Genomic DNA, 27,992 nt, shown 5'->3' with positions numbered 1-27,992 from the left:
AATATCAGTGGTTATTTTGAATCATTATAGAGTAGAAAGACAAGTGCTATCATTAACATTAATTCACTAGAGTTGGAAAAATAGTCAAATGTATGTATTTATGTTAACAGTGGTGGAACTACAAACATTTATTTTGGTGCAAATATGAACAGACCAACAGATTATTTGATCTGGGGCTTTGTATTATTAGTAGACCTACCTTTATTTCTGAAACATATATATAACCTAAACATATGGATCCGCCGCTTTTTGTAAAACATTTTGGGTTGACACCAAGGCCTAACGATGCCACCATTGCAGACTGACGTTATTGGAAATCATATTTTCTTAGAATTTATTTATCTTTTTGTGAGAGGAGAGGGGTGATGCAGAAAGGTGGAGGCATGTCTATTTTTTTAAGCACTGGGGAGGGACTTGGGTTTTTTTATTTTGGCTTAGGGGAGGAACATACAACTTTAAATTGCCTTTTAAAATTTATTTTACCACCAATCTTTGAAAATTGCCCAAACTGCCATTTATCATAGCCAGAAACTGTATAAACAGAAATTATAAGTGGATATTTAATTTTCCAATGGTCCCTGGAAACATCATGTACACCCAGCTTTTGTCAGAAAAAGAAAAACAAGCCATAACCAAATCAGAGCTCAAAATGGTGACATTTCATCAAAATCACTCTACATTTAAAATAAACCCTAAGCACAAACTAACCAGCATGCACGAAAGGCGTTAAATAATTATGCTTTTTTTTAACTCCAAAATTTCATCCTAAACGTCGGGTAAGATTAAAAAAAACAAAACAAAAAAAAACAACCCTCATTTATGGTGGAGGGAAGGTCATGCATTTCCCCATAGTCACTCAGGGAGGCTCAAGGGAAATATTTGTAGCCTCAGGGAGGGTCAAAATAGTAGTGGTAATAATAATTAAAAGAAATAATGATGATGGTAATAGAGATGAAGTCACACCCCAGCCTCCTCTGATAAGTAAAGAACAGTCCCTTAATTAATTGTAAGTGCCATACTTCTACATTTCTTTGCAGTCCCTTACTTTAAAAAAAAAATACATGTCACATTTTATCTTGTTAAAGGTTAATTATATTATGATCTTCTCCACCTGGAGACAAATTGTCCTCATTATTCAGCAAATTCAATTTTTGCGTGCCTTTATTGTGAAACTCAAACGTCGTCGTATCCGGAAGTGTGTTTCAACATCAAGAGACGTTCACGGCACCCCGACATGTTTCAACCGTTGAACAAGTTTAGTTAGTTGTTTACACCTCTAGTCTTGTAGTGGCTTTTGTTGACAGTCCAGTTTGCTGTTTAAGTACACAGAGGGAAATTTAAACGAGCTCTGAATCTGTGTTGAAGTGTTACGGTGAAGATATCTGTGAAGGCTACCTCTGGACCAGCCCTCCTACAGTGACTTTTTATACAGTGAGTCCAAACACTTCACTGTGACACTGAACTCTTTCTCTTTATAACGTCTCTAAATATTAAACATTACAGTATTAGCTTCGGCTGTGTGATAAGTTATGTTACTATTTCCTGTGTTATTCTTTGAGTCTGAATTCCACTTAGCGTAACCTTTGACCAAGACTGATAGGCACTGTTGCCTTCAGGTTCACAGCGGAACTGACTATGGCTCATGTTTGTTCCTCATGAGCAGATGATACGTCGTGCAGTGAAGGACTAGACGCCCACAATGAATCCACAAACACTGTCACTGAGAGCGGTGCTGTTCCTGGGGCTTTTCCACACTGGGAGAAGAAGTCTAGCCTCGGCCCCAGAGCTGCTAGAGCAACCCAAAAAGATAGGTAAGTCTGCCCCAGGGTGCGTTCAAATACCAAAACATACTCCTTTCTATACCTACTTCCTCTATTTGGTCTGATGCATCCATTTTATGATGTCTGCCTCACTGGTAGACAGGCGTCCTCCCTGGGGTGCTAAAGTTGTAGGGGTCATGTTACTTCATCTCATTTATTTTATTTATAGGGACAACACTAAATAACATCTCTGTAAATGTGCCAGTGTTAGTCAAATGGCTTATTTTCAACTGCAGTCTGGTAAGATGATTTGAAACCTATGATAATATTATATTTCTGTGGGGGAGACCTCACGATGACCTTACCCAGAATACAACTGTGTCGGGGGACACTCTTTATACAGTATGTGAGCTCAAAGAAATGGCATTTGCTGTAAAATCTGACAGACAGCCTATGATTTGCTAAAAAGCATCATCATAATAATAATACAATTTATTTATATTGCACCTTTCATACAATAAAATCAGTATTAACTGCTTTACAATGAGGGCATTATAAGCACTGAAAATAAACACATAAAACAGGCCAACATGGCAGTTCAATATAAAAGGACATTTGAAAAATTTTCATTCAAAAGCGATGGTGATCTGAGATCGTATCAATCGACATCTCAGAGAGTATTTCTCCTTGTGTCACCTTTTAGGCCTCTGACATCAGCAACAGTCAGAGTCTGTAATTCCCAACAGACACAGACTGACTAATAGATATTGATTAACTGAAATAAGCTTCTCTCAGCTTGCCTCAGAACGCCTTCCCAAGACGTCACTGTGGGTTTGTCTGTGCTGGGTGCAGCCCTCTTCTGCCCCTGAATCCACCACCCAGTTGTGGCGCTGTGGATCAAGAAGAACTCAAAACAGTCTTTCTTCCTCGTATAAAGGCAGAAAATTATAAAACCATAAATCATAAAATCAAGTAAGATACAACATTTTAAAAGAACTGCAGCAGTGTGAAGTACAAGAAGAGTTTCAGACCTGCGTCAGAGCTAGTTAAAGGTCAGAGTGAACAGGTGCATTTTTATCTTTCTTTTAAAAAATATTTAGTGAGCTGGTATCTCTGATATCCCCCATTTTCTTTCTGCTGTTACTGGGAACCTCCAGTAAACCAGCAGAGGATAATCACATTGTTCTTGGAGGCAAATAATTAACAAGGGACTTAGTAAAGTAGCTAGGTCTGAGCTCATTTAGGGCTTTGTATACAAGGAGGAGGAGCTTTAAATTAATGCTAAATGTAACAGGAAGCCAGTTTAAACCAGATAAGACTGGACTGATGTGCTTTCAACTCTTGGTTGTGGTTAATAACAGACTACAGAGTTTTGAATGAGCTGATGGAATATTTTTCTTGGTTTGATCAATAAAATACTAGACACTAGTTGATGATTTAATTGAATAAGGATGTTAGTAGGTCACTTCTAAGAAGGTCAGTGACTGTAGAAGTGTTTTGTCATTCTTTCTTATGTTCCTGACGTTTCACTGGGGTAGACAGTATAAGGAAGTATTTGTGTAAAAAAAAACGTAGTAGCTGAGCTATTTCGTTGATAGAAATCATTGTAGCATGTATTGCGTTGTCTAGCCTGCAATGCTGTGTTTCTAATATGCAGTTAGCCTGTTCAGATAAGTCTTGCTGAGTTTAAATACTAATGCCCCATAGAATAATGAAAAAAAAATAGCAAAAAGCGCCCTTCTAGCTGGAAGACCTGAGGACACTTGCTGCTTCAGATACCGACACATCAGTGGGCTGAATTGAGACGATATCCTCGATAAAATCATGTGGCTAATAACTGCTTTTGTTATTGGAAGAAGTCATCTCAGGATAAAGTTATACTCCCAAACACAGAGGCATTTGTCTTCTTCACTACTCCTGTGATGTTATCCCCACCACTCACAGTTGCCATGTTTCTCGCCTACAATGCTTGTTCCATCAGTAGAGGCTGACCTCTGTACATGTTGCCTGCATACAGCATCTCTGTAGCTGTTAAAGAGAAAGAGTAGCATCTGTATTTTTGAAGGTATTGAAAATCATACCTTTGGGATTTCTAAATATGCCATTATACTGCAATATCTTGATACGGCCCAAGCCTACTTTTAGGATGATATCTACATTACCAAAACCATGTGGCCTTCTTAATCAGTTACTTGATCAATTCTGGTGATAGATTAATCACTTTAAGTTATTTATTAAGCAAAAATGGCAAACATTTGTGTATACCAGTTTTTTAAATGTGAGGATTTTTTGTTTTCTTTGTTTTAAATTATTGTAAATGTCTGGGGTTTTGACTGTTGTTTGGTTTAAAAAAGGAGGTTCAAAATGTCTCCTTGAGCTCTGCTAAAATATGATGGACATTTTGTATATTCTTTATATAAAAATAGATTAATCTACAATGGAAATCAATTGTTAGTTGCAGCTGCAGTACAAATTTTTAAAAAGGAATCTTAAAAAAAGTTGTATGTAAGATGTGTCTATTGTAAGTATCACACAAAAGTAAAGCTGCAGGTGTCAATTGAAATAAAACTGGGGAAAGTTCATCCTATAAATGTTCATATGAACGGACAATATTATCTCAAGAGAATAATTCCAAACGAGCGTGTTACGAAGTTGTTTCACAGTGTTGTCATTGCTCCTGTAAAGCTGTGGTCGGAGCAGGCATCAGTGGCACAGCTGCAGCGTTTTACCTGAGGCAGGAGTTTGGACCCGGGGTGAAGATCGATGTGTTTGAACCTGGCACTGTCGGTGGACGACTTGCGACAGTGAAGATTGGAGATGATGAGTATGAGACAGGAGGTTCAGTGATCCATCCTCTGAATCTACACATGAAGCAATTCATTGAAAAATTAGGTAACACATCCTCAGTTAAACAGACTCGGCACAAATTTATGAATGATTGAAACCATTATTGGTTTGTAGTCTTGATATCTGAAACTTTTTTTTTCAGGTATTCCTCCGAGGAAAGATGTCCCCTCTAAAATGGCGATCTTTGATGGGAAGGAGCTCATGTTTGAGGAGAGTGACTGGTTCATAGTAAACTTCTTGCGCATGCTCTGGAGATACGGGTTCAGCTTTCTCCGAATGCATATGTGGGTGGAGAGTATTTTGGACAAATTTATGAGGTGAGGAGGAAGAATAGTTGTCATGGCCTCTCAATATCAACACAGAATTGCTGTTCCTTTTTTTGTTGCATGTCTTAATGATCATGTAAATCCTTGAATTCACAGGATCTACCAGTATCAGCAGTATGGTTACTCTTTCTCCACTGTGGATAAACTCCTTCATGCCATGGGTGGCGATAGTTTTCTTACCCTGGTGAATCAGACCCTGGAGGAAACAATGATTGGCGAGGGATTTTCGCAGACCTTCATCAACGATATTGTTGCACCCATCACGCGTGTCAACTATGGCCAAAGTGTCCGCATCCATGGCTTTGTGGGTATGTTTGTGGGTATAGTTCATCGCATATCTCAAGGTTTGTGTTGTAAAAGCTGTAAAATAGAGGTCATATGTGTTGTCTGTCTTGTCTTCTAGGGGCAGTGTCATTAGCAGGAGCAGATTCAGGCCTGTGGGCAGTGGATGGAGGAAATAAGAGGGTGTGCTCGGGACTGCTGTACAACAGCAAAAGTGAGCTCATCCCTGCTGCAGTGACGTCCATTTCAGTCAAGGTTCGACCATCAAAGACAGGTACCTTTCACATTCCTTCATGTGTGTGAAGAATTTCTGATGTGTATGTTCACACTTTTTAAATGTCAATCATTTTAACTTCCCTCCTTCTCCCATTTTCAGGCACCACAGCCAGTTTCTATGAAGTTAACTATGTCGGAGAATCAGGTGCAGCACACTCTCTGTATGACATTGTGATAATAGCAACACCTCTTCACCAAGGAAAGTCTGACATCACCTTCTCAGGCTTCTCCCCTCCAATCCCATCTCACTTCCCCGGACGTTACCACCAGACTGTCGCCACTCTGGTCCACGGCTTGCTGAACATGTCCTACCTCGGGACCACAGAGCCAGCCTCGAAGTTCACCGTGTCTGACATCCTCACCACAGATTCAAAGGGCTGCGCCATCAAAAGCCTGGGCTCTCTTGACCCTGTGCACATCCCCGAAGGTTACAAGAGACCCCCTGCCAGTGAGACCAAAGTCTGGAAGGTGTTCTCCCAACAGCTGCTGTCCCAGGAGCAGCTGAAGGACATGTTCCTCTCCTGGGACTTAGTGTCAGAGACTCCGTGGCTGGCTTATCCTTCTTACCACCCGCCGCACCGTAATACACCTCCCTTCATCCTGCACTCGCGGCTGTACTACCTCAACGCTGTGGAGTGGGCTGCTAGCGCCATGGAGATGAGTGCCATCTCTGCCAGGAACGTGGCCTTACTGGCACACCACCGCTGGCACCAGCAGGTCAACAAGATCGACCAGGAAGACCTGCACACCCGACTGAGAGGTGAACTCTAAAGAGAGGAAGATAAAGCAATAAAGTTCAGTACAGACCCACACAGATACTCATGGAAATGCCCGCTGCAGTCTAACATTACTCCTGTCAGGACAAAACTCCCACTCTTCTTTACGGTATTTGGGCTGCTCTGACCTCTTTAAACTTAAAGTTTATTACAACGTGGATCTCTTTGACATAGTATTGGCCGTCAGTTTTATCTTTTACTAAGTTAACAGTCAGAGCTAAGAACACAGGGAACACAGCGACATTGCCACGATGAAGTCTAACAGGGCAACAAACAGGAGCAGTCACACAATTAGACTTGTAGTTTAAACAGATTCTCCTCAACACAGAATTTGCTCTGAAAACGTTCACTGTTTGTATGCGTTTTCTCTGGCTAACCCGAGGGGTTTGTGTAAAACCAGTCTGATTGGTTGACTCCTCATGTTTCCTGCCCTCGTCTGACTTCTTCTTTTTAGCGATGTCTCTGCTTTCCCTGATCTCAGCAGATAACTTCTTGAGTACAATGTTATTTTTATCAGTAGGAGTAGAGAGGCTAAGTCCCTCCCTTTTGGTGTACCCCATGGGATTTTATTTTTGTTTTACAGTCTTTTGTTGATGTTTGTCAGTTTAAATATGATTTTGCATGTTGGGAAAGTTGCAGTTTTTCATAGTTTTGTCAAAGTACTGTGTAGATTTGTGTAAAACTGCTCAGTAAACTACATTTCACATTTCACACGGTATACATCACAAACACCAGCTAGCTTGCTAGCCCTGAGAAGACGATCAAACTTCACTATCACTAAGTTGTAACAAGGCTTCCGTAGCTGCTGGAGGATCAATTACGGCCAGCTAACTAGCTAGCTAGGTAACTCAGCTATGTTCCAAGCACAAATATAACGTTATCTGCCCTGATGTGTTTAATTCAGTGTCTTCTGGTCTTTTATCAGACAGCATAGGTGTAGATTTAGGGGTGGATGCAGGGGACACATCCAGTCCTTTAAAAAAATTAAAATTATTTTGACACAATTGAATACATTTACACCATAAATTGATGCAGAAGTGGCACAAATTGATGCATAAAAAAATCACCAGAACGCAGGAAATTAAGCACTTGATGCTCAAAATTTACTAGTGGAGGACCCCTAAACTCCCAGTTTCATGTGTCCCACCCAGTGTTGAATTGAAACCTATGCCCTTGTCGAAGGAGGTGAAAAGAACAGACAAGACCCCTACCTCGTCTAAGTACATCAACCCCTGGTGCGAAACACACAGACATCGTAGCTTCAGTGAGACAGACTGGAAGTAGAATAGAAAGCTATGACCTCATTTAACGTGACTTTTGTAGTTTTTTTAATGATGTCTTTTCATTATTTTATACACCACTTTCATGGCAAACTGTGACTGTCTTGGTTCACAAAATGACCTTTTAAATTGACAAACATTATATTTGTAATTCATGGCACAATTCAAACAAGATTAATAAATTATTTGTCTCTCACCATTGACTTACAAAGATATTTCTTTTTGAAATAATGTCCCATGGCGGTCCACTGGAAGAGGTGGGACTTTGCTTCTCTATGTTGACCAAAACTAATAAAAGAAAAGACCAGCAAAATGATCCTTTAATCACCCTGACGGTAGACATGGTTCATCATTCACCAGCAACAATAGCACAGATCCCTCTGAAAGGTGGGTCAACATTGTAACGTGCTGAATTTTTTTAATCACTGTGAACCACGCTGCACTCCAGGGAAGATGCATCCTCTTTGTGTTCCTCTGTCTACATACTTGATTGATTGATTCTTTTGTATGTGCGCTTCTGCTGTTATGAACATGGTACGGCTTACATCTAGCGAGTCAGCTTGTTGGTGCCACATAAACCAAGATGTCCTTTTTGTTGATGGATCTATGTGTCTTTTTTAGTCTCTCTACCTCCCCAGCAGACAACTGTATGTGTTGTGAATGAGCACAGGCAGCTTTCAGCAAGAGAGCGGTGCCACCAAGATGTTGTCTTCGTAAATCAGATGTTAATGATGCCAAATATGAAAAGTATTAATAAGTTTATCTTGTGCTGATAATTTTAATGAGACGTATGAGATGTATGAATTCAGTTTGTTAAAACTATGATTGTGCCTTAAAGATATCCGTAATCGGCTTAGGTATTTATTAAATAATAAGTCTCCCTATAATTTTAGAAATCATCTGTCCTTTGGGTCTTCCGGTTATTTTTAATGAAGTGAAAATTGTTGTCAGAGTCAGACCACCAGGACCAAACTGAAGAGTATAATGCATTTCTGTGTTTTGTTGTAACATCTGGAGGAGAATCTGTTTAAAAGTATTCTGTACCTGCGATTTATCAGGTGTCATGTTGCTTAAAACCACCTTCATGTTCTTCAGCAGCTTTGGGAAGGAAATTGTAGTTTGCTAATTGTTTCTTCTGCACTTTTAGAGGTGTATTTTTCTAGATTTTTTGAGAGAAGTTTACTTGTTGTGAGTGTATGTGACAAGATACTGTAGCAAAGTGATTAATTGTGCAGTTTAATTGACAAAAGTTTATGTTTTACACTTAAGTCTCTTTACATGGACAAACAAAAAAGACAAAAAACAAAAAAAGTGCAGTATTTAGACTCGCTTCTTCTGCAGAAATAAAACAAAGCTTTTAATTACAAATCGAAACGCTTCACTTGAGATTTTAAACAATACTGAAACTTCCCAAATTGCACTGTATGTTTTGTGTGTTTACGATCACAATAAATGGATGAGTCCTTGTTTGCTTTGCACTTCTATTTGACATTTTACTCCAAAAAGCTGAATTAAATTATGTTTGAATCACTTTTCAAGACACTGGCATCAATCTGCTTTCCACAAAGCAACTTGGAATCATTTGTGTGTTACTGATGACCATTTTATTCTTGTCCACATATTAGAATATCTGACTAAACTTGTTTACAGTTCTTGTAAAATTCATTTCACTGTCACACCATCATCATCTGAAATTCAAAAAAAAAGAAAAAGATAATAGCTGCAGCTGTTTGCGTCCTCTCTTTGCCACATGATTAAATGAGGAATTGTCTCACTCAGTGACATTGTGATCCATCGTTCATAGGCCAAGGATGTGTGGTGAAATCACCATTTCCATTCCCAAAAGGAAATGAACATTGTTTTCAGCTCTGATGCAAGGACTCCCAGTTTTTTCTTTTCATCAAACAGTCACAGTAGCACCCCAAATAAAGGCCCATGTGACTGCAGAGCCAACAATGGGTGGCATTGACAGCCTGAATAAGGATACGTCTGTGTGCTGATGTGCCACCCAGCTGTCCTCTCAGGTAGGGAGGGACAATGGTACCAGAGCTGCCTGTCCATGCAGAACATGTGATGCGACTGAAGATATAAGAGAGGCTGGAAACTGACAACAACCCAAAATCTTCCACCAACCCAGACCAGCAGCAAAGATGAGGTTTCTAGTGCCAGTATTTGTTTTCCTCGCCGTGGCAGCGTTCCACTCCGGTAAGAACAATAAATACTCATTTTTAGAATCTGACTATAATTTAATATGCAGTGATCTCCATTTGATTGATTTTGTTTTTATCTATTGACTTGATAATGTGTGTGACTGTGCCTCTATAGAGAACATGCTTATTTACTACATCAGATGTTCAGTTATGTATTAGATCGGAGCCTGACTGATGTACCTGTGATGATTTCTAGCCCTCTCAGCATCTATTGAGTCTGCGGAGAAAGAGGAAGCAGCCGCCAAGCACGGTGAGGAACTAATGTCAATAATAATTAGTTAAACAGCAATAATAATTACTATGCTATGATACTTTCAAGGGTGTAGGTATCATTTAACATTGGAGGGGACACATATTTAACGAGGGGTTTTTGATCAAAAATGTAATTCCCTGCGTTCTGGTGAATTTTTAGGCATCAATTTATGGTATAAATGTCTTAAATTCTGTCAAAATAAAAGTCTTCAGCTACTTTGAAGTTTATATTGGCAGCAACCAATGCCCATGTTCTAAATATTGAGAGGTATGTGTGCCTTGCTTGCAATTTGCATGCTTTTGAAACCGATACAAATGTCTCTTCTTTCTGTCATGCAGATGGGCTAACTGAACTGCAGAAAATAGGTACAGTTCATCCGTCCAATTGAGCACCAGCAGATTTTGAAAGGGATGTTTCAAATGTTTTATACATTTAATGTTCAAGTCTAGGGGTGTTAATTCACCTGACTGCAAGAACCTTTTCATTTTGCTTTATAATGACACTGGAAAACTTACCGGTTTGTTAGAGACACCTACCATATTTTATGTTTTACCTGTAACACTACATTTTGTCACTTTTATCGTTACACAAACTACCCATCATCTTCTATGGCTCTTGTTTGACATCATTTCTACCCTCTGTCTCCTCAGATCAGATGGAGTTTGAGGCCGCTCAGAAGAGAGAGGCCGCTCAGGTGAATGGTAAGTATAACCAAAGTGTAGGGAAGTGACCACAAGCCAAGATGAGCAGATGTGGCTGTCATCCATTGTGTTACAGTTTGTCTCAGTCGCTTTGGTACATTTCTCAAATCAGAACTGAAATTTTCAACACTACTTGCTCCACCTCCTCATCATCACTGTGACTAGTCACTTGTACACATCATGAAACCAAGTTCTTATTATTTTGAACAGAGTACAAATGCTTTGGCACATTCATGCAAATGTTGTTTCCTTCATTATCAATTGCTTATGTCTTGTTGATCAAACTGTATTACACTAGTTTTCTGTTGAATAGTCTCACCCCCCAAAACATTTAGGCATGGGCTGATTATGTGACAATAGGCCCTTGGGCACAGATACACAAAGGGCTCCACCACCTCTCTTACAGGAGCAAGACACATTGACTTTGTGGTGATTTTACATCTCTTTGTTGTCGTTATGCATCTTTTTGTGGGTTTGTCTCTCTTTATGTGGTCATTTTGTGTCTCCTTGAGATAATTTTATGTCTTTTTTTCATCATTTTGAGTCTCTTCCTGGTCAGTACATGTTAATTTGACATTTTAAGTGAAGGCGAGGGGGCCCCTTGACACCTTGGGCCCCTGGACCTGCGCCCTCTAGATCCATTCAGTAATCATCCATGCATAGGCATCAGTCCATTACATAAGTTACTACATGCGAAATGGCTGAACCAGTTGTCATAATCTGTCTGGCTAGATATCCGTTGTAATGTGGGTGAGAATTTGTGGCCCGACAGACTGAAATGTAAGGAGGTGTAGAAACACTGCATGTACAGTTCTGCATCAGGGGGTGTTTCCTGTTTACATTTAAATTTTGTAATTTTTCCTTTGTGCTGTGCAGTCTTTTTTCTTTATCGCACTGACAGTCTGTCAACAAATCATAGTACAAACAGTAAAGGCATAAATGTGAATCCTGTCCAATCTCTTGCAATCAATCTCTGAAAACTTAAGAGTACAGTGTTATATTGGCAACATGGCTAAGCATTTTGAACATGTTTTTTGATAAACATTGACACAAGGGCTTGTCATTCTAATGGCACTGACATGTTCAGTGACATAAATATTAACTGTTGAGAGATAAACTAAACATTTTGAGCAAGTTATGGGCTTTTGCAGGTGGTGCTGTTAGGAGAAATGCTCTTCCTGTTTTGCAAATGTTAAATGATTTGAGAAATGCACCACAGCAACTGAGAAAACTTAAAATACAGTCTGTATAACAAGTTCCAGCTGTTTGAGTAATAATTTTACACCCTTTCCTGTCAAGTTACAGAGGAACAGAATGAAGAAACCCGCTACCTCGGTAAGAGGAACTACATGACCTCATTCAAAATTAATAACGGCTGATTCAGATGCAGTTTGTAATGTAGTCTTTCAACTGTTTCACACACAGAGGCCACTCAGGACGGATCTGGTAAGTTATGCCTCTGTGATAAACACCTGAACACACACTGATCATGTGCTGAGCATCACCTGTTTGTGTTTAAACAGTGGAGGAGCATGTTGAAGCCGGAACCGACAACACAGGTGTGTATAAAAAAAAAAAACACATCCTGCTGGTTTTAAAGGATAGCATGTGATCATTGTGTACCTGACATGGCATGTCAACTGTGAAATCCGTCTTCAGCAGGAGGAGGTGGGAACACTGAAGTAGCGGCTCAGGAAGGTGAGAGGTTTTACTGTTCAAGTATCTGCCTGTAGGTGGTGATGAAGGACAGTTCAGAAAAATATCTGCAGGAGCTCAAAGTGCACCTACATGTAAAATGTCACAACCTTGTGACTGATTTGTCTCCCCTGTTAGCCACAGAGTCCCAGTCTGAGTCCTCTGAGGAGGCAGAAGGTGAGTTGGTGACATAAGGTTTTGGTTAACAGCATATTTCAGCACATTAAAGCTGTGATTTCAGTTTCTGTTGTTCTATTAATGATATTTTTGTCTTTTTTAAATGTTTGACAGGGAGACAGAGGAGGGGTAAGTGATGTAAACCTGCACTAAAGCACTAAAAGCACCAGTAATTAGTAAAACAAACACAACATGACAAACTGCGACTGATATTTTTGTCTTTTTTTTCTCCACATACCCATGAATTTCAAATATTGTACATTTTCAGTTGTTAACCTACTTTTTAAAGTACATTTGGAGATAAAAATCAATACAAAATACACAACAGATTGGCAAAAAATTGTATTTAAAAGCCTTTTATTGTGCCTATTGTTTAAACTCAAAGTACATTTTAATGTCTTCCTACTCAGAGCACCACGAGGCAGTGCCAGTGGCTGTGAGCAATTTGGGTAAGATCAAGAAATATGGACACTGACTCACTATTCCAATGAATCCCACACTGTAACTACATGCTATATTTTCCCATGTCTCCTCCAGATGAAGTGACTCAGGATTCAACCAAGAAGGACCAAGGTGAAAATGTCTAAATGCCACGCACACACACCAGCAACCACGAACAGTGTGAGGCTGACTGTATCTGTTTACCAGTATAACCCAGATAGCTGTAGATTTGAGCTCAGAAGACAGCGGTTGACTTTTTTTTCTTAAGGCGGACTTGTACCTGCTGAGACAAGATGTGGTGTACTGTTTTGAGCAGCACAGCAGTGAAAGTTAAATTGAAGGTTATGCAATGAGGAGAATGTGGAAAACAGAGCCAGTCAGGGCTGGTCTCAGCTGGATTTAAATTGAGTTTGAAAAAAAAACACAAAACTTTATAGGTTGGGTTCAAGTAAACAATAAAATGCCTCCAGGGCAATTACAAATTTACAACCAGACAGCTTGTAAAAAAAGACAACTTAAGAACAGGTTTTTTTCCTCCAGATTAATGTATAAAAACAGTCTGAAGATATATTTAAGTCACTACAGACCAGTTGGCTGCTTAACCTCAAAAATAAGATGCAGGGATTGTTTATTCGAACACAGTCCTCCTTGTATGTGAGTAAATCTAGGACAAGAATCCAGGGCACTCTGAGACGTCTGTCCCCAGGTGCTCATTGTGCTTGATTTATACTGTATCATCTGCTTCTGGTTATTTTAGGACCAAGGATGCACTGTCCCTGCCCTAAAAGATGCCGAAAAGATTGCTTAAATATTGATAAAATTCTTCTGATCCAAGGTTATTTATACAGTGAAGGTCATCTTTTGGATGCTCTGTAATTAGAAAATCCAATTTCAGAGAGGACAAATCTTGGTGCACTGGTTTCAAACAGAGAAAATCAACCTGTAGCAGTATGTCCTAATCTTTCGGGGGTAGAATAGGCCTTACATTGTGCTTTACAGCAGCAAAACTGCACACTGCTGCAGTCATCATTCATAGAAACCTGCACAGGAGGAGTGAGTCATGAGAAAGACCTGGATGTGATTCATATAATTGCTCTGAGAGCCCTGGAAAACTACTGAATTGCAGTGTGTTTGCAATGTAAAGCTAGCGTAAAGGAATCCTCTCTTCTGTCCCTGCGTCACAGATGTACTGGAGTGAGAAAGCGCGGTGGCACGTGGATCCCAACGCTCACCCATCACCCGGTGCCTGAGCTGCGCCGAGCTTACTGCCAATAAAAAGGGAATTATTCCACCTATCTACAACCTCTCTGTGCTCTTTTGTCTCATGTCATGTGCTGTGACAAAATAGGTCTGTACAGAATTTCAGAAATGCTTTTTAGGGACTTAAGGGATCAAGAATTTAAGGTTATATGGTTGCTACACTTTGACATTTGTGATTATGAACAGAAGCTTTATCGTATAATGCAGCAACAAAAACAAGCTCAACCCAAGTATTTTCCCATTTTTATTTGTTTTTTTTGTCATCCACAAATGTGGACTAGAGTATGTTGATGTGCATTAAAAAAACAAAACAAAACTTTTCTTTGGTACCTAAGGGAAAATCAAAACAATTAAGGCAACTACAGCATCTATAGATCTGATATGCATTAAAGTACTGCAGCCAAATGACCACACGCTGGTGGCATGCAACGTATGTCCGCCCTTACTCACAAAGAGAGACCAGATCAGCTCAACACCAAACCACCCGGTTAAGATTAACTTCCAGTTTTGGGTTCCCGTTCGTCCTCTTTTACGACCTTCACAGACAGATACAGAAAGAGGAAAGCTAGAGTAACCCAAATGTCTAGGCAGGTGCAAGTTCCACATGAAAAACATACTGGGAAGTAGCCGATACAAGGTGAACTGAAGGAGGCCTAAAGCATTTAACCATCACAGATGATGCAATCAAGTTTTAACAGGAGACTTAAGGTCATGTTTGGAGCATGAGTTTGTGCTCGTTGACATTCTGCCGTTACATTTCTCAAATTCAAGTAACTAATAAGTTCAGGCAGTTATTTCTGCGCTGAATGTAGAGCCTCAGGAGATTCTGATGGAAGAACCTCATCATTTCCCTGCCAGAGGTGTGCTGACTTTCAACGCTATTGATACAGTATTTTACGTATCATTCTGCAAGGGGTCATCCAGTGTGTAAGATTAGTGCTTCTACCATAGTACATTATTCAGATAGTTGTGTGTCAAAGACAAACACTGTAGTGAAGTGAATGTGATTGCCCAAGTATGGTAGAAAACACGGTCGCCAACCTCTCTGATTTTATAGTCAGTCAATTTTGCTCTTTAACAAGAGGAGGAAATATCTCACACTTTAGGGGTAACAAGAAAGCCAGATGCAAAACATCAATTCATTGATATAACATTTGCTTGGGGGAAAAATATGCACATACACACAAATAAACTTGTTTTTCCACCTAAAAATACTGCTTTTGCATCTACGTTATGTTCAGCACGTGTTATACTGGAGTTACATTTGCAAAAGGCTTATACTGCATTTCGATTGTTCATTTCTTTCTAAAAAATTAAAAACAGAACATGGTTGTATATACATAATTGCAAAGTAAAAAAAAAAAAATATGGAAGAATGAGTATTAGAAAAAAATCAGTTGATGCTTTTCGATTAACTCGTTACAGAATGATGAGATATGAAAAAGCAAGTCAGAACAAAGAAATGCAAGCTTCCCACTGGAAGTTATGTGGCCCAAATGGAACAAACAGCAAATTCTAGGTCAAAAATGATGCAGCCAAGAACCACAGGCCCATATCACAAGTCCTTTCAAACATTTCTATTTTTTTTCCTTTTTCTTCCAAAGTTGTCGGCTTGAGGTAAGCGATATATTTTGGCCTTCCAACTTTGCCTCTTCTCTCCTGGTACGCACTGGAGCGGTTTCTTTCTCCTCCCCCGGCTAGGGGGTCCAGCTGAACGCTCAAAGGATGCCGTAGATGAAGATGGCCATGATGGCGGCACTGATCAGACCGGAGATGGGCACAGTCACGAACCACGCCATGAAGATGTTTCTGAAGAGACGCCAGTCTACTGCCTTTCTTGAGCGCAGCCATCCGACTGCAACCACAGAGCCCACCTAGAAACACAGCGGTTGTCAGATGAATCCCATCATCTTCCTTGAATTTATGACTTCTAATTATCTGTCTGCAAAGCTAAAGTGTAAAATTTCAGAGGAGAAAGTTGCTCCACGTTTGGACCATCTCCCAGACTGGGTTCCTGTTTACTGTAGCCTCCCTCACACTAAATAGTCTCTTCCCCCGTGTCTCAGTCTAGCACCTAGACCACAGTGTTTGACCAGCTTACCTTGCAGTGGGTGGTGGAGACAGGCAGGCCAATGTTAGAGGCTACCACGACAGTCACGGCTGAGGCCAGTTCGATGCTGAAACCACTGCGGGGGAATAAAAAAAAAAACAACACTCAAGTCTCTCCATTGGACTTGTCTGAGCATGCCTGCTAAATTCAAAAGACTGGTAATGTCTGAGGAGGATGTGGTTTGGTGGAAAACAGGAGAAACAGGTTCTGCACTGTCTGTGCAGTCTATACCTTGAGGGAGTGATGGGGGTGAGATCCTTGCCCATAGTCTGGATCACTCTGCGACCCCACACCCAGAGACCGGCACAGATGCCCACACCACCGTACAGCAGCAGCCAAATGGGAATGGGTTCCTCTGAGATCACACTGCTGCTTGTATAAACCATCCAGAGAGCTACCAGTGGTCCGATGGCGTTACTGCAGAGGAAAGAATGAAGTTATTTCAACAAAAGGTAAAGGATTCTGACTTTGAGTTGAACCATGATAAGTAAAAGTCACCTATAACATGCCAGGGACCAAAATCTCATCTATCACTTTGATGACCGACACTAACTTGACATTGGCGTGATGACTGATAACAACATGACCATCACAAGGAATCTGCATACCTAACGTCGTTCCCTCCATGGGCAAAGGATCCGAAGCAGGCGGTGAGAATTTGGAGGAACTGGAACAGGGTCGACACCTCTGGCTTGTCTGCCTCAAGCCCATCGTCGTCCAGAGAGCTTTGGCTGCTACCTGCATCCTCCTTCCCCATTTCTAGCGTCACATCCCCCTCTCCCAGACCTTCTGGAGTTGTGTGCTCCGCCACAGCGTTGCAGTAGCTGGTGTAACTGTCCATACGCACGCGCTTCCTCTCCTGACCCCCTGTCCCCGTGCCCTTGTCGCCATCCTCGTTGGCGCGGTGCTCTCCTTCCTTATGCTTGAAGTCTTGGTGCATGCCGATGATGGCCATGGTGTAGGAGGTGTAGCTGTTGTTGCGTCGGATAGGTCGGTCGCCCCCCTCGCCCATGCAGTCGCCTACCTTGGCCAGGTGGAGTTTGTGCAGTAGGTCCTTGTAGAGGCCAGAGTCCTTGTGGACTGTGTGGTACTGACTGTAACCGTTACTTGGGATCTGCGCTGGTCTGTTGTTGAACTGAACGTGATTGTTGAACTGAACCTGGTTGGCCGAATTTGTAGAGCCATTGCTGACTTGCTGGTTGTTGGCCTGGCTGTTTGACTGAACCTGTTTAGGGGCTGCAGAAAAGTAAAAAAAATATTGCTTAAAACTTGCAAACATGCGTGTCATTTCATGGTTTGTGTAGCAGAGGACTTGTATCACCATATTATATATTACAGTAATGTTTCTTGGCATGCTTACCACCATTTGCATTGCTGTAGTCCGTGTCATCAGAATCTCCGATGTCAAATGCCACCTTGCGTTCCTTATTATTGTCAACCTCGTCAGAATCTCCAATGTCAAACGCCACCCTGCGCTCCTCAGGGGCAGCCTGGGGCTGAGCAGAGGGGCTCTGATTGACAGCTGGGGTGGTAGGCGTAGATGTCTCCTTGGCAGTCTGTTTCAGGATTGGACAGTGAGCCTCTCTCAGCTCCCTCTTCTCCATCAGGGGGCTCTCAGAGGGGCTAGAAGACTTGATATCTCCTAGTAGGGGAGGAGTTGGGAGTGAGATATTGCTTGGGTTATGTCCAAACATATACACTGTACAGCAGAGAAATACTAGCACAGCACGTTTTCTCTCAACCCTGATCTGTAGGGAGTCGCAAGTATTGCATAACCAGAGAGTTAAAAAAAACCCAAAAACCTTTGTCCTATTAATGCAACGTTACCTGTGTTCAAAGCGAGCCCCCGTGTTCAAAGGAACAGATAAATGGATTATGACCTTACAAGGAACATATTTACTCTACCGCTAGCAGCTTAACTTATGAAAGACGGTAAGACTCAACACAGCCTGTGGCTCACATAACATTTGCCTGTGGTTTAAAGTGAATCAGACACTCAATGACTACATTTTTTATGAGATAATCCTGGGAGTATTCTGACCACTTGGCCACATTGCGTCATCCAAACCGGTCAAGGCCGGACATGAAGGCAGTACATCACCCTCAGCCTTCAACCCACACATGGACTGCAAATGCCATGTCAAAACCTTAAGTCAACCAAGGCTTATTTTAGCCAAGGAGGTAAAGACCAATTAGTTGATCACTATGACCCAATTAGGCTGCTAGTCTACTGAATGGAGGCTGATCTAGACAGGTCATGCTTGGTCAGATGAACCTGTCGTTTCTGTGAGACGAGAACAAACACGTGACATGGCCAGTGTCACTCTAAATATATTTAAAGATCTGTCTCTGATAGTAAATGGGTTTCGCAATAATGCTACAAATGGAGAAAACCAAAAAAGACCTTTTTAAGAAAAAAAAAAAAAAAAAAAAAAAAAAAAGAAGCACGTTTTGGATTTATACGTGTTGTAAAACAACATTTGTTGACTTCTGCCCTAGGAAGCGTCAAATACAGCTATAATTAACAATAGATTGTTGATGCAGTAGCAAAGACAGCAAGATTTACCCTGTTACCACTGAACACAGAAGCACTGTATTGTTGAACAACAGGCAGGGAACTACAGAAAACACTTGTGAAGGTTAAATGAATGGTGTCCCCCTCAACAACAACACAACACTATTGGTGTGTAAATGCTGATGGCTCTTGGGTTTTTACTTTAATCCAGGATTATAGGACAAAAACTGGTGACAACATTTTCAGATGATTTTCATTAGAGTGACCCCATTGTGACAAAAAAAAAAAAAATCCCTGAGCTCCATTTTCTGGATTAATTTGAGTCCTCAGTGTGAATAGGTTGAGGTTACAAGTGCAATGCTTAATCCCTCACTTGTCCAGTGGCTTAGGTGAGGAAAACCGTTATAGCAGCGGTCAGCAGAAACAGGTGACAGGGATTTTTTTTTTTTTTTTTTTTTTTTAAACTGAGTCATCACTTTGCCAAAAATTAAAAACATAAATGTGACTTACGTTCAATCTTCTTCTTGAGGCGAGGGCAGACAATAAACCAGACCACAATGGCAGTCAGCACAGAGAAACCAAACGAGATGAGCAGGCTGCCCCACCATGGGATCTTGTTAAATCCCAGCACTGAAGAACCGCCAGGTGCCACGGACAGAATCAGATACACATAGAGGAGAACAGTGAAAGGCAGTTTTAAAAACAAGGCAGCAGGTGCCCCCATTCTTACTGGACAACACATAAAGTTGACTATAACAGCAAACTTTCAAATGAGCAGCTTTTTAAAAATATTGGTAACATATAAAGTCAAGATAGTATTTAGTAAGTCAGCATGAGGGCAAGTTAGTATAAACTTACATTTCCATTTAAAACATTAATGCCACAAATGAATGAGAATGAACCGCAATGACATCTGAACATGCGTCATCTTTTGGCTCTCATCGTTACAAGCAGGACTGCATTGCCTCATTGTGCCACATCCTAGTTAAATATGGAAAGCGTGTGTACCCCTCGATGTGACAGTTATGCAACACCTCAAGGTGAAAGTGCAAAAATGTCGCCATGACCCCAAAAGGCCCTGCCAACACTGCACATGAACAATGAGCTCCTTAAAAGGCGACGTTACTTTGGGAGAATAGGGGAAAAGAAAGGGGGAGTCGTCCACTGGAGCCTTTTGCTGTAGCAATAAGGACACCCTCCTGCCAAGACTGCAGCAAAGCTGGTGCAGCAGAGGTAGATATAATGCAGCACATGCTGGCTGAAAGCAACTATTTAAATTTCCCCGGGGAAGCAGTCATCTTTGTCATACAGAGTGAATGCAAGTCAGCAGTGTGGTTAGGAGAGAACAAAAACAAAAGCTGCTGAAAATCCCAACAATACCACCTCTGGTGAGGTGACCTTGGCCATGCATAATTAAAAAAAAACCAAACAAAAAAAACCAAACACTTCCACTAGCTCGAGACTTCAGTTTAAGATAAACAAAAGAAAACCAGGGCCAAGGCTAAACGGTAAGTGTCTCGGTCGCCGTGTTCATTTGAGTCCACAGTGCACTCTCTGGACACTGAGTCACGCTGCAGCATGAGACTGCAGAGCACCTAACTGATGTTTATTTAGTTACGCAATGGAAGCTCACTCCCTTCAGGACTGGAGAGGCATAAGAGGAAAAACGGAAGGAGGCCCTGTAACAGCTGTGCCTCCTGTCTTTCACTGGGGTGTACAGGCTCCCATGTAGCGGGACATCCATTAACAGGTGTGATTCAGCTACACATCACTATGCTGTGACACTATGGGGAATTCAACTAAAAAAAAAAAAAAAGAACAAAAAACAACCCTGACAATGCCTGACACAATTCACATGATACTCTGTCACTGTGACTTTTTTGTTGGCAACTTCTTAGGAAACAAAAGAAAGGATTTAAAAGCTTGCCTAGGTCTGGCAGTCTGATAAACACTCCCACACACAGGGGCGGGTTTATACCACAGCCACGCAGTGGGATGAATGGGACTGCACAGGAAATTGACTCTAACCACGGCTGCGTTCCAGACCCCTCCCTTGAACCTCTGCATCCCATGACCCACATTACACAATAACATAGTTTGTTGTTTTTTTCCACTACCATGTGTGCATCTCGCCACCAACCTAAATTACAATGAGGTGAAGTGGCAGTTTATGACTCACTTGGCAGTGAACCTTTGGTTATGTGTCTTCACTCATGTCTAAAGCCCCGGTGGAGCTCTTGGCAAGAGTATTAGGATTAGGTGACAGGCGCATCAAATCTCAGTACTAAAGAGATCTGGTAGCCCAATGTTTACCGCTCACAATAAGCCATGACAATAGCAGCTTCTCTTTCAGTCCTGTGGCTCAGGTAAAACAAGACATGTATACTGAGGTGCATCAGTTTTATGTTGCTGATTGTTTGGTGTCCCCAGAGCAACCAACGCTGCTGGGTGTTTGTTTTTCAGAGGGTTACCCAGGCAGAAAATTCGTATCCAGCTAAACGCATTGAAGTTCATCAATTGTGGCTGGTGTGGGGGGGTCAAAATGTCCCGTCACTGATACTCAGCACTTTGAAACATAGACTAGTACTGTTTAGACCTGCATATGACACAGGCTTTACTCTGAAGCAGCAACATGGACAGAATTCAGGGCAAATTCTAATGAAGCTAATAGCTTCTAGTGTCTTTGAGATGCCTTGATGAGCTTTTAGTAATTTTAAATTGACTTAGAAAGTCATACGTCCCCATATCCATGATTTATGACACATTTTAAAAGGGGTAATTATTATATTTCTGTTAATGTGGTAGATTATCATTTTACTATGATGATTTATAAGGTGTCAAGAGCCCAAGTCACACGGAGCCTCATCTGTAAAGGATCGACAGCTGACCCTTAAATTCTTTGGCCCAGATTGCATGCGCAAGCTGACTTGAGGTCTCTGGCACTGGTGTATATATTGAGTGTAGGAATTTGCTGTGGGATGCCTGGTGTCCAATCGCACCACCATGATAAGCTCTAGATCAGGGAACCAAACATACTGTACTCAGTTGGGTGCAGATACCAGGGCTGCATTTTGGTGCATAAATCAGCAATAATGACCTGTTGTCGTGTGCCGCACTATCCATAACTGGGCTTGAAATACACATGGGATGTCTGACTTTGAAGATAAAAACAAATGGATACTGAATAAGCTGTGATTCATGCTTTGTCTTATTATTATTATTATTATTATTATTATTATACAGGAATTGGTGTTAAGCTGGCTCCTCAGAGGCTTTAACAATGTGTGTGTGAGTGGTGACAATCTAAGATGCAGTGGGTTTGTTAATAGGTGTCTAAAATGCAATCTCGCACCTTTTTTTATGTGAGGTACCCAAGTACGGGTCCTCATGTACAGTGTGTCGAGGTGTGAGGGACTCCACACAACTGTACAGAATGTGCCTGACTAAGCAGGGCTATGGGCTATGCTGGAACAGCAAGTGATCTCTTCCTTTTGAGTGTGCTGCTGATGTGCATGCACACATCAGCGCACCATATCTGGTCAAACTCTGGCCTGTAGCAGCCATTTAATGGCCCAGGCCAGCTAACATCTTGAACTGTTAGGCCCTGTAGAGAGAAGAAAACAAAGGAGCAAAAGTTGCTCGTTTAATGGAGAGATTCTGGGAGGTGCCAACAAGTATTCAAAGCAATGCTGTACAAATTATGAGCAGCAGTACAACTACTTGCAACAGACAACTAGGACCATATTCAAACACCCTCTTTACTTCTCTTTTCCTCCTTCATGTCTGAAGGGCAGACAGTGACGTCAAGAGTAAAGTGAAATCTTATTTCCATCTCCCTGTTGTGCTCCGCTCTAAAACTTCATTCCAGCCATGACCCACATAGAACCACAAGCAAGAGAGCCCCGAAAAACATGTTAAAATAAACACAGCTTCTGTAAAAACGGTAAACAGTCTGGTCCAGTCTGGAATACATGTGGGCATCCGGCTGTCTGAGGGAGCAGTTTATTTTAAGCTGTGGCTGTGCGGGCAGGCATGCAGAGCAAAAATGACTGAAACAATGATACTCACTTGGAGCTCCAGTGTACATGATGGAGAACAGGTTGATCCCCATAGTCACGGCGTAGAAGACAGGCAGGGCCTTCAGTCCATTAGGTACAGGGTCTTTCTACAGGGACAAAGCAAAGCACCAAGTCAGACAGACGAATCCACTGTATGAACAAAGCTGCCCCATTTTACTGTCAGGTTACAGTTGATAGCATAACAAGGGCATGGTAGTAATTTGAATCTCTCTGGATGATGCTGATAGGGAACTACTCCTCAGAACAGTAGCCTGATTCTCAGCATGTAACAAACATTTCCTCTATTTCATTTGGGCAGCCGCTAGCACAGTGTTGAAACTGACCTACAATCACTCCGGAAGGTTCTTGTCTCACTCACAACAACACAGACTTATCTACAATTTGATAACAGCCAGCTTACCTTCTGTAAGATGAACATGCGCACAAAGTAGAAAACAATGCCTGACATTATTCCAGACAAAAGGGGACTCAGGAACCAGGACGCCACTGCAAAGTAAAGAAATATGAGCATCGCAATTAGTGGTTATGTAATATCTCACAATTCTGTCAAAAAAGAGCACATCCTTTTACGCTTCCTTGATTATTTTTTTCCAAGGAAATATATTTTCTGTTGGGAAACAATCCTCACGTTAGGTCTAAACAGGAAATCTCATCTCAGCTTCAGTCTTATTTCAAGTTTGGGCTTTCCTCAGAAGAACATGCAACTGAAATCCACCATCTAATGCAACAACCGTGAGAAACAACTTTACTTTCCTGTGAAGCTGTGAGTAAAATGTCCTCATCTTCTGACACGCAGTAAAAGCTTATCAAATGTCCTGTCCTCTCCGCCTGGACAGCCGTATTCAATATTTCAAAACATCAGCGACTACTGGTTTGACTACTGATTTACAAATCAAATTCATATATTTCTAAAATTAGAGTGTTGACCTGAATATTGCCAGTAGTCAACACAGACGCAATACTGGCTGATCTTTTATGATAACTATGGGACAGTTCTAGGTCATCTGATTAGAGTGTCTGACTTACCGATACTGACAAGTTTAAACCACCTGACTCCCTCCTGGCCTCTGGCAACCAGCGAGAATCCGATAGTAGCACCAACAATGCAGTGTGTTCCAGAGATGGGGAGCTTAAGGAAGGAGGCTGCCAGCTGCCACACAGCAGAACCTAATGAGAAATTAATTGGTCATGTTAGTCCAACATGTTGACCTCGTCTGAGCTTTTCCACATACCTTTTCAGACAACTTTTAAACTCAACAAAAAAAGGGCACACATGAATACATAAGAGGGCTCCCAGCAGTCTAAGGGTTTCCCTTACTGTGGCAAAAGACAGTAGAAACTGGCATAAGTGTACATTTTTCAAAAAAAAAAAATTCATAACAGTTTCAGATAAGGTCTCTTTTTTTCTGAGTTGGATTAAAAAAAAAAAAAAAGAGCCAAGTGTTGGTTTGCTGTTTACATTTTCTGGTTGTAAGAACCAAACTGCGCCAGGTCCTACATGCCACAGAACTCTATTCACAGGGTTCAATGACCGCAGGTTTAATTACACACAAGATAAGCTGCAGATACTCACCAAACATGGCACTGATGGATCCAGCCATCAACACGTGTGCAGAGCCATTGTACATCCCCGGGTCGATGATACCTTTGCGGATGGTTTCGCTCACATTGGCCCCGAGGAGCACAGAGCCCAGCGTCTCAAAGATTGTTGCCAGAATGCATGCCTGTCGCAAGGTGACCACCCCAGAGCCCACGGCCGTGCCAAATGAGTTGGCGACATCATTGGCACCCACAGAAAAGGCTAAGATGAAGGCGATGATGAAGCCAACAATCAGCAGCCACATGTACTCTGTCAGAGGACCCGGGACAGTCTGGGTCACCAGCCCCACTGTGCTGGCCAGTATTATTGCAGTTGCAGTTGTTGAAACCATGATTGTAGACTAAAGAGGAATTGCTTCACAATCTTAAAGGGAATGAATGCTTGTCAAAATAGCTACTTATACAACGCTACTTATTAAACAGCAGCCAGTAAAACAAAGAGGTAAATGGTAAAAATAAATAATTAACTTCTTTAGGCCCGCCTGTTTTAAACAGGATTTCTTTTAGATTTAGCAGTGCAAACTTGTAATGCGTTTAGCTGGTACTGACCAGAAAACAATTAAGGTAAACAGAGGTATGGTGTGGGCTTATTGCTATCCTGTAATTATACTAGATATGTTGCTGTTGCTTTGGAGCTGAGATATTAAACTGATTGAAAAGACTGCCATTGTGCAAATGTCACTGCAGATGAGCAGGGGTACATCCTGGAAAGACAAAAGACAGAAAGGACGACCTTTAATAACATATACTCCTCATTTCACCTTCACGTGGAGGGTCATATAAACATACAGAAAAGGCACTGATAACGCTGAGGAAATGCTTTGAGATAAGGCAGGGTTTCACACTATGAAAATCGGCTTCTTTGAAAACTGAATTAGATAAGTAGTGGTACACGCATGGACCGGAAGGAGGGTCTTCAGGAGCTGCCTTTCCTGAAAGCCCAATGGGAAGCCATTTTTGGTAAATGTCGCAGGAAGCAACCGGAGCTTACACTACACCAGCGTGCTCTAATTTCACTCAGACACTTCGCCTACATAACGGTTTATTGCTGTTTTTGTTTAGCACTGCCGACCGTGAAATCGTTTGCAGATAAAGTGCCTTATCTTTGGGAGACATTATAATCTTTTCTACGTGCGCACGTGTCGTCATCCATTCACAGAACACAGCCCTGAGCACAAGAGCTATCTGTTCACACAGTCACGCGAAAGACCAGAAACAGCTCGACCTGTCTGGACTCGACGTTAAGTCTTTAATTTATTTCGTAGATATGTCCGTTATAATGACTGCTGTGCTTATTATCTACAGTTTCCATAATGTTTGACGTGTTCTTGTAAGAGAGGCTGTAACCGGATGTGACATAATTTAGGGAACACAAGTCTCCTCTGACTGACTGGGTGGGCAGTCAAGGTAGTGTGTATCGTGTCATTTTAATGAATTATCAAGTGTATTGGACAGATGGTCAATACAAGATTTACATTAACGCAATCACGGGTTACACTGCGTCCATTTTATCATTCGAGCCAAACGTTACGCATATCTGACGTAGATGTTAACCGTGACGTTTACTCACAATTAACCATAAACTCTCCTACGTCAAATAATATGTATAACATAAAATAACGTTAGCTAGATCGTCTTCTTCGCTTTCTATTGTAACAGTTAGCTAACAAACAGATCACATCTATCATTAGAGGTGAATACGTAGCACAATGGTTTATTTTTCCGGCTAACGTTAGCATCAGCTTCCCGTTAACATTTAACGGTGATTACATAAATTTTAGTTACGGCGTTCAGCGAATAAACCACAAACAAGCAGATCCTTATTCTGTCAGAAAGAGAAAATAATAAAACTTACCACACGTTGAAGTTGTCAGTCCCGTTAAGAATTGTGCTTGCTAGCCGGTAAGCTAATTAGCGCGCGCACGGACAGTTACGATAGCGCGCGCGGGATAATGAAAAAAAAAATCGAACTAATATGAAAATCGATCCCCGTCAAAAAAGCTGCCTTACGTAAAAAAAATAAAGTGACTAACAGTTAGGTCAAAAGCTATTTGCGAATATCTGAGTCAATGTGGAAATAACTCAAAATCCGGAAACGTCTCAGTTTGAATGAGAGCCTCGCAGCCGCATGTGGAACCTGCTCGTGCCGGTGCTGGACAGGAACACAGGGTTCTTCTTTTATTGGATACACCCCCTGAAGCCCCGCCCCCAACCGCCCAGCTGTCAGCAAGCCTGTCTTTTCTTTTTCTTTTTCTTTTTTTTTTTACTCATCATGCGTTCATGAATGTGGATTGATCTAAGATCATCCCACTTAACAGCAAAGTCTGCTTTTACAACTTTACTTTTATCTTTTATATATTATTATGGTTAACGTAAGCTACAAACACTAGTAAAAAATCTGGTTTGAATCCACTGCCCCAAATAATGGTTACACTTACTGTCGATTATTATAGGCTACTACTAGGACACTTAACTCACATACTTGTAGCCCATATTCAGGACCTGTGCATATTGAAGTACAATACAAAGTGACCTGTACTTAAGTGTTTTAATTTTATGCTGCTTCCACTGCAGCAAATTTGCTGTAATAGGGAAATTTTATGGGTTACTTTGTACATCATTAGCCTATATTTATTTAATTACTGTATTTATTTGTTACTTTGGGGATCAAGTTATTATATATTAAAAAAAACTATGGTGGGCTTATAAAATACAGTATACTGCAATAGGTTAAGCTACACAACAACATTTAAATTAACACTATCCAGTGGTGTAGTGCAGGCAGTGCGGTTGCACTGGGGTCCTATAGTGAGAGTGGGCCCTGTAGTATTGTGTGGGCCCTTATGACTGATTATCACCTTGAAAATATGCCTGTGTCCAAAGAAAAACTCTGATTAAATTAAAAACAGTGCCATTTACTATATATGCCCTTGAAAAACACAAACCCATCTTGTTTATTTTTCTTTTTTTGCACAATAGTTAATGGCATCTATAACAAAATTATATGCTTATTCCATACCTATAAATCAACAATTAATATGGTTTAATTAAATCAATAATTTCTTATTTTCTTTGGTATTTTTTGTTTATACAGATATGCAGTGATGATAGCTGGGTAACATGTATGTCAGTGTTATCCAATGTCAAATCTCTGATCATGTGAGGGGACGATATGTGCATGATAGTGTGCACAAGGGCACATCGTACCAATATCTTAACCTTTTGCAACAAAAAAATGCTGCTTAGGCTATATATCAATGCATAACTAATAATAACCAACAAATAGTATACTTAGATAATAAAACACTGATACTTTAAGTGCATTTTACTGCTAATATTTTGCAGTACTTAATAAACATTTTTAGTCAGAAAAGTATTTATTGCCAAGTAGGTTTTCACTTACAA

The 27,992-nt window shown here is 41.0% G+C and overlaps 3 protein-coding genes across 3 annotated transcripts; 2 read left to right on the top strand and 1 right to left on the bottom strand.

Annotated features, from left to right (window-relative positions):
- The first annotated feature begins 1,198 nt into the window (after window positions 1–1,198).
- pcyox1 (prenylcysteine oxidase 1) lies at window positions 1,199–9,025 on the top strand. Its single transcript, XM_050053936.1, has 7 exons — window positions 1,199–1,431; window positions 1,664–1,811; window positions 4,446–4,652; window positions 4,750–4,924; window positions 5,030–5,241; window positions 5,337–5,489; window positions 5,592–9,025. Exons 2-7 carry the CDS (start codon window positions 1,700–1,702, stop codon window positions 6,260–6,262), a joined length of 1,530 nt encoding a protein of 509 aa, XP_049909893.1. The 5' UTR covers window positions 1,199–1,431; window positions 1,664–1,699; the 3' UTR covers window positions 6,263–9,025.
- Window positions 9,026–9,153: 128 nt separating this feature from the next.
- On the top strand, window positions 9,154–15,741 carry LOC126396099 (U3 small nucleolar RNA-associated protein 25 homolog). Its single transcript, XM_050053937.1, has 13 exons — window positions 9,154–9,752; window positions 9,954–10,007; window positions 10,349–10,375; window positions 10,661–10,711; window positions 12,011–12,046; window positions 12,137–12,157; window positions 12,235–12,270; window positions 12,371–12,409; window positions 12,545–12,583; window positions 12,698–12,712; window positions 12,994–13,032; window positions 13,121–13,156; window positions 14,209–15,741. The coding sequence occupies exons 1-13, from the start codon at window positions 9,698–9,700 to the stop codon at window positions 14,220–14,222; spliced, it is 462 nt and encodes a 153-aa protein (XP_049909894.1). The 5' UTR covers window positions 9,154–9,697; the 3' UTR covers window positions 14,223–15,741.
- On the bottom strand, window positions 14,511–26,757 carry slc20a1b (solute carrier family 20 member 1b). The gene is made up of 11 exons (XM_050053935.1): window positions 26,443–26,757; window positions 24,562–25,291; window positions 24,015–24,155; window positions 23,389–23,474; window positions 22,978–23,074; window positions 19,420–19,539; window positions 17,755–18,036; window positions 17,003–17,630; window positions 16,626–16,811; window positions 16,386–16,470; window positions 14,511–16,158 (listed from the first exon to the last, which is right to left on the bottom strand). Exons 2-11 carry the CDS (start codon window positions 24,917–24,919, stop codon window positions 16,003–16,005), a joined length of 2,139 nt encoding a protein of 712 aa, XP_049909892.1. The 5' UTR covers window positions 24,920–25,291; window positions 26,443–26,757; the 3' UTR covers window positions 14,511–16,002.
- Between the last annotated feature and the right edge of the window lie 1,235 nt (window positions 26,758–27,992).

Source organism: Epinephelus moara, chromosome 9, assembly GCF_006386435.1.
Source record: "Epinephelus moara isolate mb chromosome 9, YSFRI_EMoa_1.0, whole genome shotgun sequence".
Taxonomy (NCBI): domain Eukaryota; kingdom Metazoa; phylum Chordata; class Actinopteri; order Perciformes; family Serranidae; genus Epinephelus; species Epinephelus moara.
Note: the sequence above shows the minus strand (reverse complement) of the source record. Positions and strands in the feature narration are given on the sequence as shown.

Bases quoted from the DNA above. Each gene is read 5' to 3' on its own strand.
- pcyox1 (XM_050053936.1), top strand. From the start codon at position 1,700: ATGAATCCACAAACACTGTCACTGAGAGCGGTGCTGTTCCTGGGGCTT. The intron at 1,812-4,445 runs GTAAGTCTGCCC...GCTCCTGTAAAG, and splicing joins AGAGCAACCCAAAAAGATAG to CTGTGGTCGGAGCAGGCATC. The intron at 5,242-5,336 runs GTATGTTTGTGG...CTTGTCTTCTAG, and splicing joins CCGCATCCATGGCTTTGTGG to GGGCAGTGTCATTAGCAGGA.
- LOC126396099 (XM_050053937.1), top strand. From the start codon at position 9,698: ATGAGGTTTCTAGTGCCAGTATTTGTTTTCCTCGCCGTGGCAGCGTTC. The intron at 12,410-12,544 runs GTGAGAGGTTTT...CTCCCCTGTTAG, and splicing joins TGAAGTAGCGGCTCAGGAAG to CCACAGAGTCCCAGTCTGAG. The intron at 13,033-13,120 runs GTAAGATCAAGA...TGTCTCCTCCAG, and splicing joins AGTGGCTGTGAGCAATTTGG to ATGAAGTGACTCAGGATTCA.
- slc20a1b (XM_050053935.1), bottom strand. From the start codon at position 24,919: ATGGTTTCAACAACTGCAACTGCAATAATACTGGCCAGCACAGTGGGG. The intron at 23,075-23,388 runs GTAAGCTGGCTG...TTGTCCCTGTAG, and splicing joins GCATGTTCATCTTACAGAAG to AAAGACCCTGTACCTAATGG. The intron at 19,540-22,977 runs GTGAGTATCATT...GCGGTTCTTCAG, and splicing joins CATGTACACTGGAGCTCCAA to TGCTGGGATTTAACAAGATC.